Source organism: Peromyscus leucopus, chromosome 20, assembly GCF_004664715.2.
Source record: "Peromyscus leucopus breed LL Stock chromosome 20, UCI_PerLeu_2.1, whole genome shotgun sequence".
Classification (NCBI taxonomy): domain Eukaryota; kingdom Metazoa; phylum Chordata; class Mammalia; order Rodentia; family Cricetidae; genus Peromyscus; species Peromyscus leucopus.
This window is the reverse complement of record NC_051080.1, coordinates 20,195,349-20,210,909: the sequence shown is the minus strand read 5'-3', so window position 1 is coordinate 20,210,909 and position 15,561 is coordinate 20,195,349. Positions and strand designations below refer to the sequence as shown.

General features: G+C 53.1%; 1 protein-coding gene across 2 annotated transcripts in view; it reads left to right on the top strand.

The window, feature by feature from the left end:
* Parvb (parvin beta) overlaps nt 1-15,561 on the top strand; it is a 90,077-nt gene that overhangs the window by 65,834 nt on the left and 8,682 nt on the right. For both annotated transcript variants that reach the window (XM_028856743.2, XM_037197492.1), the window contains exons 7-10: nt 765-823; nt 5,506-5,525; nt 11,309-11,370; nt 11,769-11,837. In XM_028856743.2, the coding sequence (XP_028712576.1) occupies nt 765-823; nt 5,506-5,525; nt 11,309-11,370; nt 11,769-11,837 (210 nt within the window). The remainder of the gene's footprint in view (nt 1-764; nt 824-5,505; nt 5,526-11,308; nt 11,371-11,768; nt 11,838-15,561) is intronic.

Here is a 15,561-nt window from a genome sequence, read left to right as displayed (position 1 = left end):
ACGGGCTGCCGTCCACCATCCCCTTGGCTCTCCTCCTGGCTGTGTGCCTGCCAGGGTTGCTGGGGTGAAGCGCCACTAACTGGGGGCTTCAAGTGGTGGTGGATTTCTTCTCCCAGCACTGCTGGCTTCCTTTCAGGGAAGCAGTGGTCCTTTTTGCCCTGTTCTGCTGGCTGCCTTTAGTGTCCCGGGTTCATGGCCGTGCTCCTCCGTTTCTACTCTTTCGTTTTTTTCAAGAGGGCCACTCACCCTAGCTTCAGAGTTCATCACTCACCACTGCTCATCTCTGTCTGGCCCCTCTTTGCTGGTATTGGAAGCCTCTAAGGAAAAGCAAGTTCTGAGGTCCTAGGTAGACATGTTTGGGGCCTTCTCTGTGGCCCATTACCCACATGATCTTTCTCTGGTGTCTCCTCAGCGTGACTCGTGAACTTCCTGACTACCCATGTCCCCTGCCCCAGCTGCAGAATATGAGCTTTCTTGGGTGGGTCTTGCCTGGGATGTTTCTCTGGAGCCTTGCTTAGCGGCCTTATCCCAGGGCACCCTGGAGAACAATTTGAGGACAGTCATAGACCAGAAAGGGTCTCCCTTATGATCACCTGGAGTATCCCTGCTCAGGCATGAAGTGTGCACTGGGTATGTAGCCCTTTCTAGGCTGGCATCCTGCCAGGGCCACCTGGGAGGGGATTTCCCATGGGTTCCACGTGCGTTCTCTACGTCGCTCCTGCCCCGTGGTCTGTGTATTGATGTTCTTGCTTTGGGGTTTTCAGAAGCGGGAAGGCCTGCTCCATTCCAGCCACGTCTCAGAGGAACTGACCACGACCACAGAGTAAGTGGACGGCGGCGGCCGCCCCTCAGGGTTTTGTACCTTGTACCAACTGGTCCCCAGGGACCCATGCCTCGTGCAAGCCAGGCCCTAGACTCTGGCTTCAGCCAGGGACACTGGCCTGGGTAGGCCTGTATTCCTCTATATTCTTTAGTCCTTGTGTGTGCTTTTATGTGGAGGTACCTGCCTGTCTCCTCCTCCACACACTTTCTTCCAGGCTTCATGTCCATCTCTCTCCCCTCAGGGCTTTCTAATTCTTGTTTCAGAAGATGAGCCAAAGGGATGCTGCAGTCAGTAAAGCGCTTGCCGTGTGAGCGTAAGGAACTGATTCTCAGCACCTACATTAAAAAAAAAAAACAATTCAGGTATGGGAGTGCATATCTGTAACCCCATCACTGTGGTGACAGAGACAGGAGAATCTTTGGAGCCCATTGGTCAGCCTGTCTAGCCCAATCAGTGGGCTCCAGGTTCAGTGGGAGACTCTGCCTCAAAAAAAACAAGGTGGTGAGTCAGTCTCTGACCTCTGCAAATGCGCACACTTGCACATGCATGCACACATCACACACACACACACACACACACACACACACACACACACACCACACACACACACATTCAACACACACACACACACACACACGACACACATACATTACACACAACTGAAAAAATTTAAGCCAGGTGGTGGTGGCACACACCTTGAATCCCAGCACTCGGGGAGGCAGACACAGGCAAGTCTCTGTGAATTTGAGGCCAGGCTGGTCTACAGAGCGAGATCTAGGACAGCCAGGGCTACACAGAGAAACCCTGTCTCAAAACAACTCCCCCTCCAAAAAAAATTTGGAAGAATGCTCAGGATGGCCATGGAGCCTCTTGTGTCCTGCTTGCTTCCTAGTTTTCCTCTTCACTTGCCAATCACTAGTTGCTCCTTTAGAGGAAGGAACCATGTGATCAGTGAGAACTGTCCTATGGTGGACACTGTGGAGTCCTCTGGTCTCTCTGAGAAAGCTAGAATTTTAAATAGCCTAGAGAAACTCTACCCAAATAACAAACTAGACAGTGTACTGTGTGTGTGGTTCCACAATGCCCCATGGCGGGTCCTAGGAACCCGCCACTTTTGCTCCTCCTGACTAAACCTGTTTCCATGTTTAAAACATCGACGGCGTCCGCTAGCCCACAAGCTCCATTCACGGGGATGCTAAGGCTGCGCGTCTACAGCCTTTCGGCAGCTGACTGGCACAGAATCCACTCAAGCGTGGTGAGTGGGCTGCCAGAGAAGCTGAAGATGTGGCCGTGTTCCCTGTGACGGGTGGTGTTCCGTCCTGCTCCCGGCAGCCCGCAGGGAAGGGCAGAGAGCTGGGGGAGCAGGTGGGAGTGTGTTGTGCCAGCACAGTGGGTCTGTGGCTGCAGAAGGGTGAGTTCAAGGGACTGCACGGTGGGGTGGGGGCTTGGTGGCCTGACTCGAGACGCCGCCCCTGGGCCATTTCATTTTAACTCACAAGCCTGCAGCCACTCGTGGGAATGGGGCTCAACCAGGCCGTTCTGCTAATCTTGCCGTGACTGGTCCTGTGGGGTCTGTATCTGAGGGCTTCCCAGGTCCTGATGGACCAAGGTAGCTCTCATACTGCTTTCCTCCTCATGGGAGAGCTTCCTCTCTAGTTCCCTGCATGTTCTGAGAAGCTGAGTACCCTCGTCCTGGTCTAACCCTGGATTCCTGTACCATGCCTTTTTTTTTTTTTTTTTTCTGTGGGTCAGAGTAAGTCTCGGGTCATCCTGAGCTAGGAATTTGGGGGAACAGACTCCACCTTCTGACCTTGAGTGGTCAGGGGCCTGTGCAGCTGTGGGAAGCAGCCAAAGCTATCTATTGCCAACTGTACAGGGCGAGGGGGGACCAGAGAAGGCAGCAAGAGAATCGGGAGGCTCCACAGTCATCAGGGGCGAAACCTGAAAGCAGAGAGAGGTTTGGCCACCAGCTATGTCCAGCACTCTGGGGGCCTACTGTGTGCCTGATGGAGCTGGTCATGGGAGGAACAGGGTGGGTGGTGAACATGGTTCCTCTCTCTCGGGGCTGGGGAGAAAGTCAGGCTGATGGTTGGGTGGAATGTAAGACCAGGCACAGGGTGGAGGCTTGGGAAATTCTGTGGCCACGGTGGTGTTTTCAGGCACAGGTGCACACTGTAGTCAGGGAGGGGGACACATCCGTTGAGCCATTTCTGCTGGGTGCCAGACGCTTCCATGTAGCCAAGGAAGGAGCTGAGGTTTTTCTAGTCCCCTGTCTGCCCCCTGTCCACCCCCCACCCCCATCCCTGTGGCCACAGGGGCTCTGATGGATCCATAGAACATTTGGTGCCTGCCAAAACTAGAGAGAGGCCTTGGCCCATCATGGTCCCTGCAGTGCACCTCTGGCTTATCCTGCCTGCATCTTCTCTGCTGCACGCACGCACCTCTGGGAATGCCCAGGCCTGAGGTTAGTTTGGTGGGTTTTTTGGTTTTTGGAGAAAAGGTCTTACTATGTAGACCAGGCTGGCTTTGAACTCACAGAAGTCTGCCTGCCTCTGCCTCCCGAGTGCTGGGATCAGAGGTGTGCACATTACACCGGGCACATTGTTAACACTTAACTCCTAGTTTCTCAGAGGGCTCTCCCTCCAGGAAGCCCTTCCAGCTTGCCAGCCAGCCAGGAGTGAATGGCCTTACCATTCCTGCAGCCTTTCAGAATTCTCCTTGTTACCGGCTCTGAGCTGTGGAGGAGAAACTCTGGCCGGGTCCAGACTCAGGGTGTTTGGTTCTGTGTCTTTATGTGCTGCACATAGTAGGACTTCCCAGTAAGCACTTAATAAGATGGAGCCGGAGCACTTGCCTGCCCTAGAGGTTGGTGCCTAGGGACTGAGTGAATCTCTTAGCTTTAGGAAGGGAGCACACGGGTAGCAGCAGCTGAGTGTCACAGAAACTGACCCTCATCCTCTGGAAGTTGGCTCCAGGACCATGGCTCACGGGTCTTTGTGGTGGCTGGGTTAGCTGCAGCCAAACTAACTTAGTTTACTTTCCATAGCTGTGATAAACACCATGACCAGAAGCAACTGAGGGAGGAAACGGCTTATTCCAGTTTACAGTTGTCGTCCATCACTGAGAGAAGTCAGGGCAGGAACTTGGGGAACGAACCTGGAGGGAGACGCTGAAGCCGAGGTCATGGGAGAGCACCGCTCACGGGCTTGCTCAACCTGCTTCTCACCCAATCCAGGCCCCAGTCCCAATCAACTCAAGGCAAACCCAACTCTGGCTGTGTCAACAGCTTAGTGTCTGACGTCTGGGACTCACGATCTGCTGGGCGCCACGGAGCCTGCGCAGCTTTACCTTTCTGGCTCTCCCCTGGGCAGCACACACAGCTTGTGTCCTAGGCTCACGCTGACCCCATGCCATACTTGCCGACGTCCTTGGTGGTCATCCCATTGTCCTGGCATCTCTAAAATGCTGTGGTCTCTACCCATGGCCTCCTGGCCTCTCCTTAGGGACCCTACCCTCCCACGTATTGCCTTTCTCCATGGCCCCTTCAATTTTGGGGCTTCTGCTGCAACAGAGGCTGTCCCCTCATCAAGGGCCTCTCCTGGTCTCTCATAGTGCCAGGCTTCACCTTCTCTCTGTGACCCCTTCATGCCTTCAAAACCGGCGCCACCTTACCAAGTTCAGATGCCAGCCCCAGGTACAGCCTTGGCCCCTCTGAAACACAGCTTCTGTGTCCTGACCCTAAGGAAACGCTTCTCAGATTTTACCTCATCGATGCTGGTTTCTTGTTTATCATAGCTGATTCTTCAGTCCCAGCTGACCAGAGTCACGGATTACCTCAAAATACCACATAGAAAGCCCCATAGATGGGATTGGAGAGATGGCTTAGCTTTCAAGAACATGCTCTTTCAGAGGACCCAGGTTCAATTCCCAGCATCCACACGGCAGCTCACAACTGTCTATAACTCCAGGATCCAACACCCTCACACAGACATACATACAGGCAGAACAGCAAAAGATTAAAGTTAAAATACATTAAAAATCCCCAAAGAGTCTTTGAGGGACTTTCAACATTCCCTCCAAAACTTCACCAGCAAGGTTTCCCAGCCTCATTTTCCAAGTTCTCACAGCTCATTAATCTTTAAGCTTTCAAATGGCTTTTCTTCCATGCTCATCCTCTATCTCAGTGGTTCTCAACCTTCCTCAGGCTATGACCCTTTAATATAGTTCCCCATGGTGTGATGACCCCAACCATAAAGTTATTTTTGTTGCTACTTCATAACAGTAATTTTGCTACTATTATGACTCATCATGTAAATATCTGATATGCAGAATGTCTGATATATGACCCTGTGAAAGGGTCATTGGATCCCCCCAAAGGGATGCGACTCACAGATTGAGAAACACTTCTCTATATGATGGCCGTGGCTGTGAGACAATTTGATCAGAACCAATAGACTCCTATGTCCCATCATCCATTCTATCTGTCCTCTCTAAATGGCACACCAGGGTGGTCACTGTGTCAGGAAAGAGGGCACTACCTGTATGCTGATGTCAGTCATCTGTACATGCCCCTCCCTGGGTGGGGGGCCCTGAGGTTGGGGGCTGGGGTCTGATTGGCTCTACCTGTCTCCTTCTTAAGACTTGGTCTATGCCACCGTCTGACACTTTGTTCTTGTTCACAGGCTCATGATGGGTCGGTTTGGTAAGTACCCCAGTTTGGGGTGGGACACACTGAGACCCATGGGGCCAACCCAGAAAGCTCTGGGGTTCTCAAGGTCATGCTTGTGAACTTGGGCAGGAGGGGTGAGGCTGGAGGGAGGGAGGAAAGGAGGTAATTACCCACTCACCTGACCCTGTCCCCTGGGCAAGAGAGGGCAAAGAGACCAAAAACCTGTGTGCATTTAAACCCTTGGAAGTAGAAGCCTGGCTCCTAGCTTAGGTAGGGATGTGGGCAGTTCAAAGCAGAGAGCCCTTGGCCATAATAGTGTTCTCCAGCCAGCAGGGAGGTAAGGGAAAAAAAGCAAAAAGCAAAACCAAACCAAACCCAAAAAGCCAGAAGCCAGTTAGAAGCTCCCAGCTCATTTCCAGATGTATACCTGACACTGGGGAATCGCTGGGAGTCAGGTGCCTCCTCCAAAACCTCAAAGAGCACCCTTCTCTTACCAGGAGGTTATAAAGAAGGGTGTGAATCACCTGGGGAGTGGACACAGCTCTGATGGCCTGGGAGGTCTTGAGTCTGAGAGAAAGCCGTAGCCACGTGGCCCCTGAGCCTTTTCCAATGGGCAGGTGCTATGGCTGCTGGGAAAATTCACAGGCTTTTCAGCATTTTGTTTAAGCAACTCAGCTCTCCTGCTTCCTTCCTCATCTTTAGTGTCACTGTTACTAAACACAAATAAAGGAAGGTGGAAGGGAGCCTCTGTTCAGTCTGTGAAGAAGAGGCAGGGTGGAGGCAGACACGGGTCCATGTGGGACCCCTGCCCCTGTCCAGGTGCAGGCTAGTTTAGAGACATGTCTCCCCCTGTAGCCTCCTCTACACGGAGGAGGCTCTGAACCCCCGGGGATCGCAGAGGCGGGAAGATGACGAATGGGGGATCTGAGAGTGAGTGTCTGAGTGTGGGACTGTCACTCTTGTGTTTGGGTTGGCCCTGTTTCAGGTTCAGAGGATTTGAAAAGAGTTGGCTTGGCTGGGGGGAGGGGAGCCTGGGTCGGTATCTTGGGAGCCCCGGCCAGTGGGAAGAGCACCTGGTCAGGTGCGCGTGCGCGGGGTGTGGCTGCCAAGGAGAGAGCCAGGTGCTGCCAGGACTCCGCCACAGTGCTGGGGACATCTGAGGCCAGGCCTCGGAGGCTGTACCCACTTCACTTCTCACATGCTCTGGCGTAAGATGAAACAGACTATTAGCCAGTGACAGGCAATTAGTTTCGCCCCCGCCTTGTGCTTCTGCTGACGCAAAGAGGTCTCCTAGTTACGCGCCTGACAGCCTTAGCCTTGGTGCAGTGAATCCCTGGGCTCCCAGACATCCTCTTGGCGGGGAGGGGGAGTGGCCCATGGCTGTCCCAGGATTTCTGGTCCCATCTGGCTTCAGTGCTCTGCCAGGGTCTGGTCACACTGCCACCGTTGGTGCCACAGTGCCCCCTGCCATGTTGGTTCCTGCTGAGCCCTCGGCTTCTTCGCACATCGCTCGGGAGAAAGGTCCCAGGTACCCCTTGTCATATCTGTTTCCTGTCCGCTGTCCCTACAGTGGCCTCTAAGGACATCCCAGACATCACATCCCCTGTGGCCTCCTTGACTTTTTTTTCACCTCCTAAGTGTCCGGGCCCAGCCCTGTGGCTCCCTCACTTCCACTGCTTTTTCCAGCCACAAGACCCTCCTGCTAAATTACCCATGGTTCCCTCCTGCATTGGCTTAGCTATCCCTCACCAGGGATCCCCTGCCACAAGCCAGCACGCACTGGTCCTGCGACCTCAGGTCACACTTAGAGCCCTACCCTACTCCTAGGAGCCTCACTGTTTGCGTGTACGCTCCCCTGCCCCAGGACATGTGCAGTTGCTGTTTGCCGTCACGTCCAATAGCCTCTTCCTTTGCTCAGGACTCTAGAAGTATCCTGGAGGCAGCCACTCACCCCAAGCCTGCATGATCTCAGCAGCCCTCCCTGCACCGCTGTCTCTTGTGAGGAGGGTCCAAGACAGTGTGCTGACCCCCCTAGGCTGAGCCTTGATGGAACCAGTTCCCTCAGCCTGCTTGGCCTTCAAGTGTTGTGTGCACCCGGAGCAGCTCCTCTCTGTTCCACCCTTCCATCATTCCAGCAGATAAAGGGGTGCCCAGCTTCTTCCCATCAGCATCATGTCCTGGCTGAGGTGGGAGCAGGTTTTTCTCTCCCTGGAAACAAGTCTCCTGGGAGCTGGGAGGTTAGAGCCCGGTCTCCATAGCAACAGTTTTGCCGGTTGCCTTTTCTCTAGCTGGTGGCCCTTCCTCCCCAGTTCCCGGACTCCGGAGCCCTTTCTGACGCTGCTGTCGGGATGGGATGGGCAAGAAGAGAAGCATCTTCTTCGTCCCACACTCAGTTTGCTGTGATCCAGTCCCCTCCCTTCAGCTCTCCACCAGAACCCGTGCTAAACCTCTAACCTGGGGTTCACACCCCTGTTCGCACCCCCTGGTCACCCTGCACCCAGGGTACTGCACTGAACAATGCAGCTCCCGGTGGTCAGCCTCTCCCCACCCAGGCCACCTTGCTCTTAAATCAACTCTGGGCGCGCTCGTGTTTCTCTTTGCACATTGTGTTCTCTCTGGCTGGAATGCCTTCTCTCTCTCTCTCTCTTCTCTCTCTCTCTCTCTCTCTCTCTCTCTCTCTCTCTCTCTCTCTCTCTCTCTCTCTCAGACTTCAAGGCTCTTTCCTCCATCCCTCCATTACCCTAACCTCTTGTCTATGGGTACACACTTGGGTGCTGCCCCAGACCAGCCCGATAGAGTCAATCAAACCTCAGACACTGAGGGTTATAAGAAGGGGCTGCAGCGGGGAGAAACAGGAGCCCTCAACCCTGTCCTGGGCACAACCTCCTGACTCCAGGTGGATGCGTGGCTCATTGTGGCCCCAGTCTTTGCTTTCAAGGGGAGTCAGAAATGTGGACTAGGGATTAGGGACCCTGCTGTCTGTGCCCTTCCCAACTAGTAACTTCCTTAGCACAAGAGGGGAATTGTGGAGACCTAGACATGCCTGAGAGCCAGGCTTGTCCGTGTGGCAATTCTTGATGCTCACAGAGGTGGTGGGGGGAACGGACAGGGTTGTTCCTGCTTACAGAGGCAGAGATCTTTTAGCTAGGGAAGTAGCTTGAAGTCTGTGGGCTTTCAAATCACACGATAAGGATTTGAACCCAGCTCTGTCCTGTCCCCCCAACCCTTGTTTAGAGCCCCTGGTCCTTCCTGGCCACGGGGCCACGTGATGTGTCCTCTTAGGCCCAGGTGAGCAGCCAGCGTGGGAGGCACCCAGCAGCCGCCCACATAGCATTCTGGCAGCCCAGCAGGGGCCTAGCTAAATAAACCAGTGACGTCAAGAGTCTCGGCTCCTGGGGCTTTGCCTAAGCTGCTTTGCAGGCCTGTGCTGCTTCCTGAGGAGGACTAAGCTCCTTTTGCCCCTTTACAGATTGTTTTCTGGGGGATAATCTGACTTAGCTGATTATGGAAGTGAGTGGCAGCTGGTGCTAACTGAGGGTGGCGTTTTGTCCCCACCAGCTCCTAGGGGAAGGAGCTGCCTTCCTTCCCCCACCACACACACACACACACACACACACACACACACACACACTCGAGCAAGCTCACATGCACACACACAAGGTCCCTTCTCTCCATTTTTGCCTCTCACCTTCCCCCAAGACTGAAGAAGTTGGATGGAGGTTGGATGGAGATGTCTCCAGACCCTGGCCTGAATCTCTGGCACCTTCCTCTTAGGGGTAGGGGGATAGGAGGCTTCCTTTAGACCATCCTGGCTGGCTCTTCTCCTAGGAACCCTGGCTTGCTCAGCTCACCCCAGCTTCCTTCATTCTCCTCCTCCCTCTTCCTCAGCACCCCGTCTCCCCCAAGGTGGGAGAAGGCTCCCTGTGCACCCCCCCCCCTCCTGCTAGGACTCTAAGCTGGAGCAGAGAGTGGATGGCCTCTCTGCTCGCTGGGTCCCAGGATCACACAATACCCCCCGGGAACTTAGAAGACAGAGGTCAGGGCCTAGGTCCCTCCCAGGGCCTCTGCTCCCTCTACAGTGCTCTGTTGGCCCTGGAGCCCCAGGCCTCTGCTTTGACCAGGGTTGTAGCCATTTCTCCCAAAGATTCTGTGTCCCCCACTTCTTTCCAATATTAGCAGATATTGGGGTTCAGAAGGCACCTTTGGAGGGGTTCCAGGTTCTTGTGTCCCTGAACAAAGGACAGAGCAGAGACACACACAGTTGCAGCCAGAGCGGCAGGTCTACCGAGGCGTGATCCAAGTGAGGACGTGAGCCTTCCAACTTGCCAGGCCGGGCTTAGAGCAGGCTTTCCCCTCATTTGCATAGCAAGGGTATTTTGGTTCATTTGCATAGAGTAGGCTTTTCTGAGTGCTCTGTTTGTCACATGGAGTTCACACAAATTCGTGTGTCAGCATCTCTCACTAGCGTCTTCAATCTGCACCCCCAGGGCTGTGCCACAGTGTTACAATGAGCCCCAGGCCACCCACAGACTCTTTGGAGTACTTGTGTCCAGAGCCAGAGGCACATGCAGATTTTTTCAGATTAAAAAAAAACTTTTTTTTCTTTGTCAGCCTTGGTGGGCTGGAGGTGTCCACTGTGGGAAGGGAGGGATTTCAGGCTTCCAGGGTTCTCTCTTTCCCAGCTTGTTTTTTTTTTTTTTTTTTTTTTTTTTTTTTTTTTTTTTTTTTTTTTTTTTTTCATATTCTAATTTTGCAAGGCTTCTGTCCTCTGGTGGCCTCCAGGAGGGAAGGATGGGGACTTCTGTGCTGATCTGCTTGCACACACGAGACAGCAGATTCTGGTTCACCAGAGAGGCGATGGGCCACCTCAGGGAGCCATGGGCATCCTGCGGAGGACACCCAGGGCTCAGATGCCTTCACTCTGACCTCTGTTGACCCTTCCCTGTGGTGGGAGTCAGAGACAGGGCCAGGAGGGGGAGAATCATCCACCTCTCCAGGAGAATTAGGAACCGAAGGTCCAGCAGGAGAAACTGTCGTTTCAAGTTTTGATAAATGCAAGCAAGCCTGGACCCTTCAGAGGAGGTGGCCTTGGAGGGCAACCTGGGGACAGTGAGGCTGCTGTGTCAAAGGCCCTGAGGCATGTTTGTGCCTCGGGGCTGCAGAGAGGCCATTTTGTAAAGCCATGGAGAAGTGTGGGAGGGTGCCCATCTTGTTATATGCATGGGAGAGAGGATGGACCACAATCTAAGAGGATGAGAGAGGAGGTAGGTTTTTCCATGGGCCAGTGGTGAAAAGACAGTTGTACTTTTAGAGTCTGGCTGACGGGGGAGAGGCCAGTTAACCTGGAGGCCGTGGCCATCCCCAGGTCAGGGGCGGTGGACCAGGAATGGGGGCAGCAGACCTGGCCAAGAGTAGAAGTAGTGGGATTCACAGACAGTGATAGAGCTTAGGGAAGGAGAGGAGGCAAAGATACTTCAGGTGCTCAATGGGAGCATGTAGGTGCCCATGTGTGACCTGGCATTCCATGCCCAAAGAAGTTTTACAGATTGTTAAAAGAGCTGGAGAAAGCCCCACGCACCCTTGGTTCATAATCCAGCTCACGATCCCAGTTTTACTCACACTCAGGGGCAATGCCAACCTGCAGGCCCCTCTGCCCTAGCAGAAACTCGAGGGATCAAGCAGGCTGGAACCCCAGGCAGAACATCCCGAGGGGTCAGGGTGGCTGTTTTCAGAACTGATGGCTGCAGGTTGGGATGAGGGTAGCAGAGTTCCCTCTAGAACTTCCCCTCCATGTTCTCTCTTGCATGTCATGGCAGAGCGGGATGCCTTCGACACGCTTTTCGACCACGCTCCGGACAAGCTCAACCTTGTGAAGAAGGTAGATTTTTGCGCCCCCCATCCACACCCCTCCTAGGACCCATGCCTATGCAGACCCTGTCTAAACGCTCTGTGGATGCAGGGAAGGTGGAGATAAGGGATGAGAGGTGTTTGGAATGTCTAAGGTTTGCCTTGTGTGTTGAGACCACGCTCAGCCATGTGTGGCATGGCAGTGCCCTCTCACAATAGGGTCATATAGACCAGACTGAATGTACAGCTTGATCCCTGTTGGCACTGCGCCGTTAAGACTTGGGCTGGCTTAAGAGCATGGTGTCCGATGCATAGCCTTTTTGTTTTAGCCGCCAGAAGAGGGTCTGGAGGTCTCAGTCCGTCGGGGTGGGGTCTGGGGGTGATCTGCAGAAGGTTGCTGATATTGCCTTTGCCTCTCTGCCTTGACAGTCTCTCATCACATTTGTGAACAAACACCTGAATAAGCTGAACTTGGAGGTGACCGACCTGGAGACCCAGGTAGGCAGAGCTTTGGTGAAGGGTCCCTCTGGCTTGTGCTTCTAGCAGCTTTCAACTCAGGTCGGGTGTGGCAGCAAGCGGGACCACCTTGTCCCTCTCAGGAGGAGCATAGCCCACAGCATTGCCCCAGCCGGACCAAGCTGGCTGCTCAGACCCTCTGCTTCCTGTAGCTGTGGCGCCAGAGACTGAAGGCTGAAGCCATAGACTCTGTAAGCTGGGAGTCCAGAGTCCCAGGGTGGGCAGGCTAGCTCCTTCCCAGTCCCTCTGTGGTTTCTGCTGTGTTTCTGCAGGCGAGCTTTGGTGTTCTTGCATCCACAGATACATTACTTCCATCTTCTAGGACCTCCTCCCATGTCTACATCCCTGTGTCTGTACATCTGTATTCTGCACACAGCTCTCTGTGCCCCTCCCCACCCCCACCTCGTCTGCTTCCTCAGAGTTAGTGTCTAGAAATGGATGCATGAGAGCAAAGAAACATCGTGCTGGATTAGAGCCCACCCTAACGATACAAGTGCATCAGGGACCCTGCTTCCAAATGGCGTCACGTACACAGAGTCTAGGGATTAGGATTCCAACTTACTTTGGGGAGAGACGGTTCAACTTTTAGCACCCACCCCCACGACTCCACCCCACCCTGCCACAGGACCCTTTGCTTTGAAGGAAGGTCTACGGGTCTGGAGCACTTTGTGCCCTCTGCTTCTGGGGTAGAGACACCACAGCCTCACATTTGGTCCTATGGCGGCATGGAGACAATGCCCCATCCAACCGGGGGCCGGCGAGATGGCTCAGCTGGTAAAAGTGATTACCGAGCAAGCCCGAGGACGTGAGTTTGATCCCCAGGGACGCACCCAGTGGAAGGGACAGCTGACTCCTGCAAGTTGTCATCTGACTACATACGCACTGTGACCCGAGCCTGGTGCCCGTCCCGTGTGTCATACAAGTTACAAGAATAGGAATAAACATCCATTTGGGGAAACAGGGACAAAACCTTTCTTCCATGAGTATCTCAAACGCTCTCTCCTCCAGCTAGAGCGCCATTGTGGTGACTGTCTCTGAGCAGACACAAGAAGCCCTGAGGGTCCAACAGAATTTTCTCCAGCTTGGTTGTGTGCTTGAGTCCCGAGTCTGAATCCTCGGCGCAGGCATCCCTAATGCTCAGTTGATCCTCCCTAAACCCCTGGGCGTTTTCTTCGATTGCTTTCTCTTTCCTTAACTTCTCTCATTTGCTTTTCTAATTAAAAAAGTAATTCAGGTTCACCGCAGAAATGTCTGAAAATGAAGATAAGGAAAACAAAACCAAAGTCACCATAATGTGTCACCCCACTGCATCCCCGGGGTTTGTTCCAAGCACTTCTCCTGGGGATTCTGGGTGAATGCCGTGTGGTCTGCCTTAGGGAGCAGATTGTGTATGTGTGCGTGTGTGTGTGTGCACATGCACACGCATGCCCGTGATTTGCAAATGCGGCTCTTATCCTTAGCTGTTTGCTCATGCAGCACGCTTGCTGGGTGACACTTTAGATTTCCTGAAGCCGGGGAAGCTGAAGTGAAAAGCTGTTTCTCTCCCTCCCTCCCTCCCTACGGCCCACCCCCCAACTCCGCCTGGTCTCTTTCAAAGTGTTCATGCATAAAACAACACACTCACTCTTTTTAATAACAGCCGATCACACTGGACAGCTGTTTTGTAATGTGTTGTTGGTTTTTTTCTCCCTAAATACATTTGGGCATCTTCTTGCAAGAGATGGATGTCTCTGTCTGAAGCTATTTCTCTTTTCAGTGTCAGTCATATTCATTCTCTCTCTCTCTCTCTCTCTCTCTCTCTCTCTCTCTCTCTCTCTCTCTCTCTCTCTGTGTGTGTGTGTGTGTGTGTGTGTGTGTGTCCCGTGTCCCTCCCTCCCTCCCTCCTTAAGATAGGGTCTTAAGGTTAGCCTTGGATTCACTTTGTAGCCCAGGCTGGCCTTAAACTTTTGATGATCTCCTGTCTCAGCCTCCAGAGTGCCAAGGTTATAGGCACACACCACCATGCCTGGCACTGGGCTCTTTTAACTGTAACTTTCTTAGGTTGGGAGGTGCAACTCAGCTGCGTAACATTTGCTCATGCTCACGGCCCTCAGTTCCCTCCCCAGCACTGTTAAAATAATAACTGCCTTCCTTTCAGGTAAGGCTTCATTAGAGGAAAGCAGCCCTATGATTGGACCCCTTCCCCATCCTGTGCATGCCGAGTGGCGGGTGTTCCACCCACAGTTATTTGTGCCCTGCCTGTTTCCTTGGGGTTAACATCTAGAAATGGAGGCAGACATGGAGGGGTGAGAGCAAAGCAGCATGCACCATGAGGCCTGGGGTGGTCTAATCATGGAGGCTGGCATCAGCTGTGTGAGCGACTGACCAACCCACATCCATGGCAGCCCACCCAGCATTTCCTTTGTGGCCCTGCAGGACTCATAGCCAGAGCATCTTAGATCAGGGGGAAAGCTGTATTTTTGCTCACGTCTTTCTCTTCCCTGACATCACACAGTGTAAACTGGGCAAAGTCTGCTTTGGCCATCGCTGGCATCCTATTAAGTCTGTGCTTGGTGGCTGGTCCCCTGGAAGGCCTATCACCTGCTCACAAATGACTTTATGCCTTTTGCTTCTTAGGGGGGCATTTCCCCCTAAGCTCCTGGTTCTTCAAATCAGATATTTGCGGATGTTCCCTTTTTCATTTAAATGCTGTCAGGTGGGAGTCTCCAAGATCCTCGGGGGACAGTGGAGGGCTGGGTTGAAAGGGTCTGAGCTTTTAAAGGAGTACCTCTTTAGGCTGTCATTGACATATTTGGAGATGTTAGTTCCTGGAAGCTGAAGGCCTCTGAGGGGTCCTAGCCCTACCACATCTCCAGGAGTCCTGCCTGGGAATGTTAGAAAAAGGCCCTGACAGGCAGACCCTCCTTTAATGATCGAGGTATTCTGTGGGTATGCCATTTACTACGGCAGTCACAGACCATTTATGTTGAGGTTGAAATATGGCTGGTACCCCTAGAAGCTACCTTCTGTGTTTTAATAAGCTTTTAAAGAGCCAAATTCAGGAGCCAGCAAAATGGCTCAGAGGGTGGGGATTCTTGCTGCCAAGCTTGTCAACTTGAGTTTGATCCTGGAACCTGAATGGTTGAGGGAGAGAACTGACTCCCACAAATTGTCCTCTGACTTCCACATGTGTGCCGTGGCATGGGTGGGCATGCGTGGTGGCCATGCGTGGTGAGCACACATACTCACCACAGAAATCATGTAATTAAAAGAGAGTCAAGGGGGGCTGGAGAGTTGGCTCAGTAGTCGAGAGCACTTGCTGCTCTTGTGGAGGACCTGGGTTTGGTTCCTAGCACCCATATAGTCGCTCTCAAAAACCGTTTTTAACTCCAGTTCCAGAGGATCCAATGTCCTCTTCTGACCTCCATGGACACTGGGCATGCGCCTCATGCTTACACATACATACATACTTGTAGGTAAAACACTCATATACAAAAAGAATCCAAAAATAAAAAATAGTGTCGAATTCAGGGGTTCTGAATATTGCTTGCCCAGTAGTGATGCTGCTGCTGTCTGAGTGGTCAAGGTGTAGAAAGAGCCACACTTAAAATGGTTTGCCAAGAAAAAGAGGCAGCAGAGCTAGGAAGGATAAGGGGGCTGAGGGCACATGTTCCTAATACTTGGGAAACCGAGGGAGGAAAATGGCTGAAAATTCCAGACCAGGCTA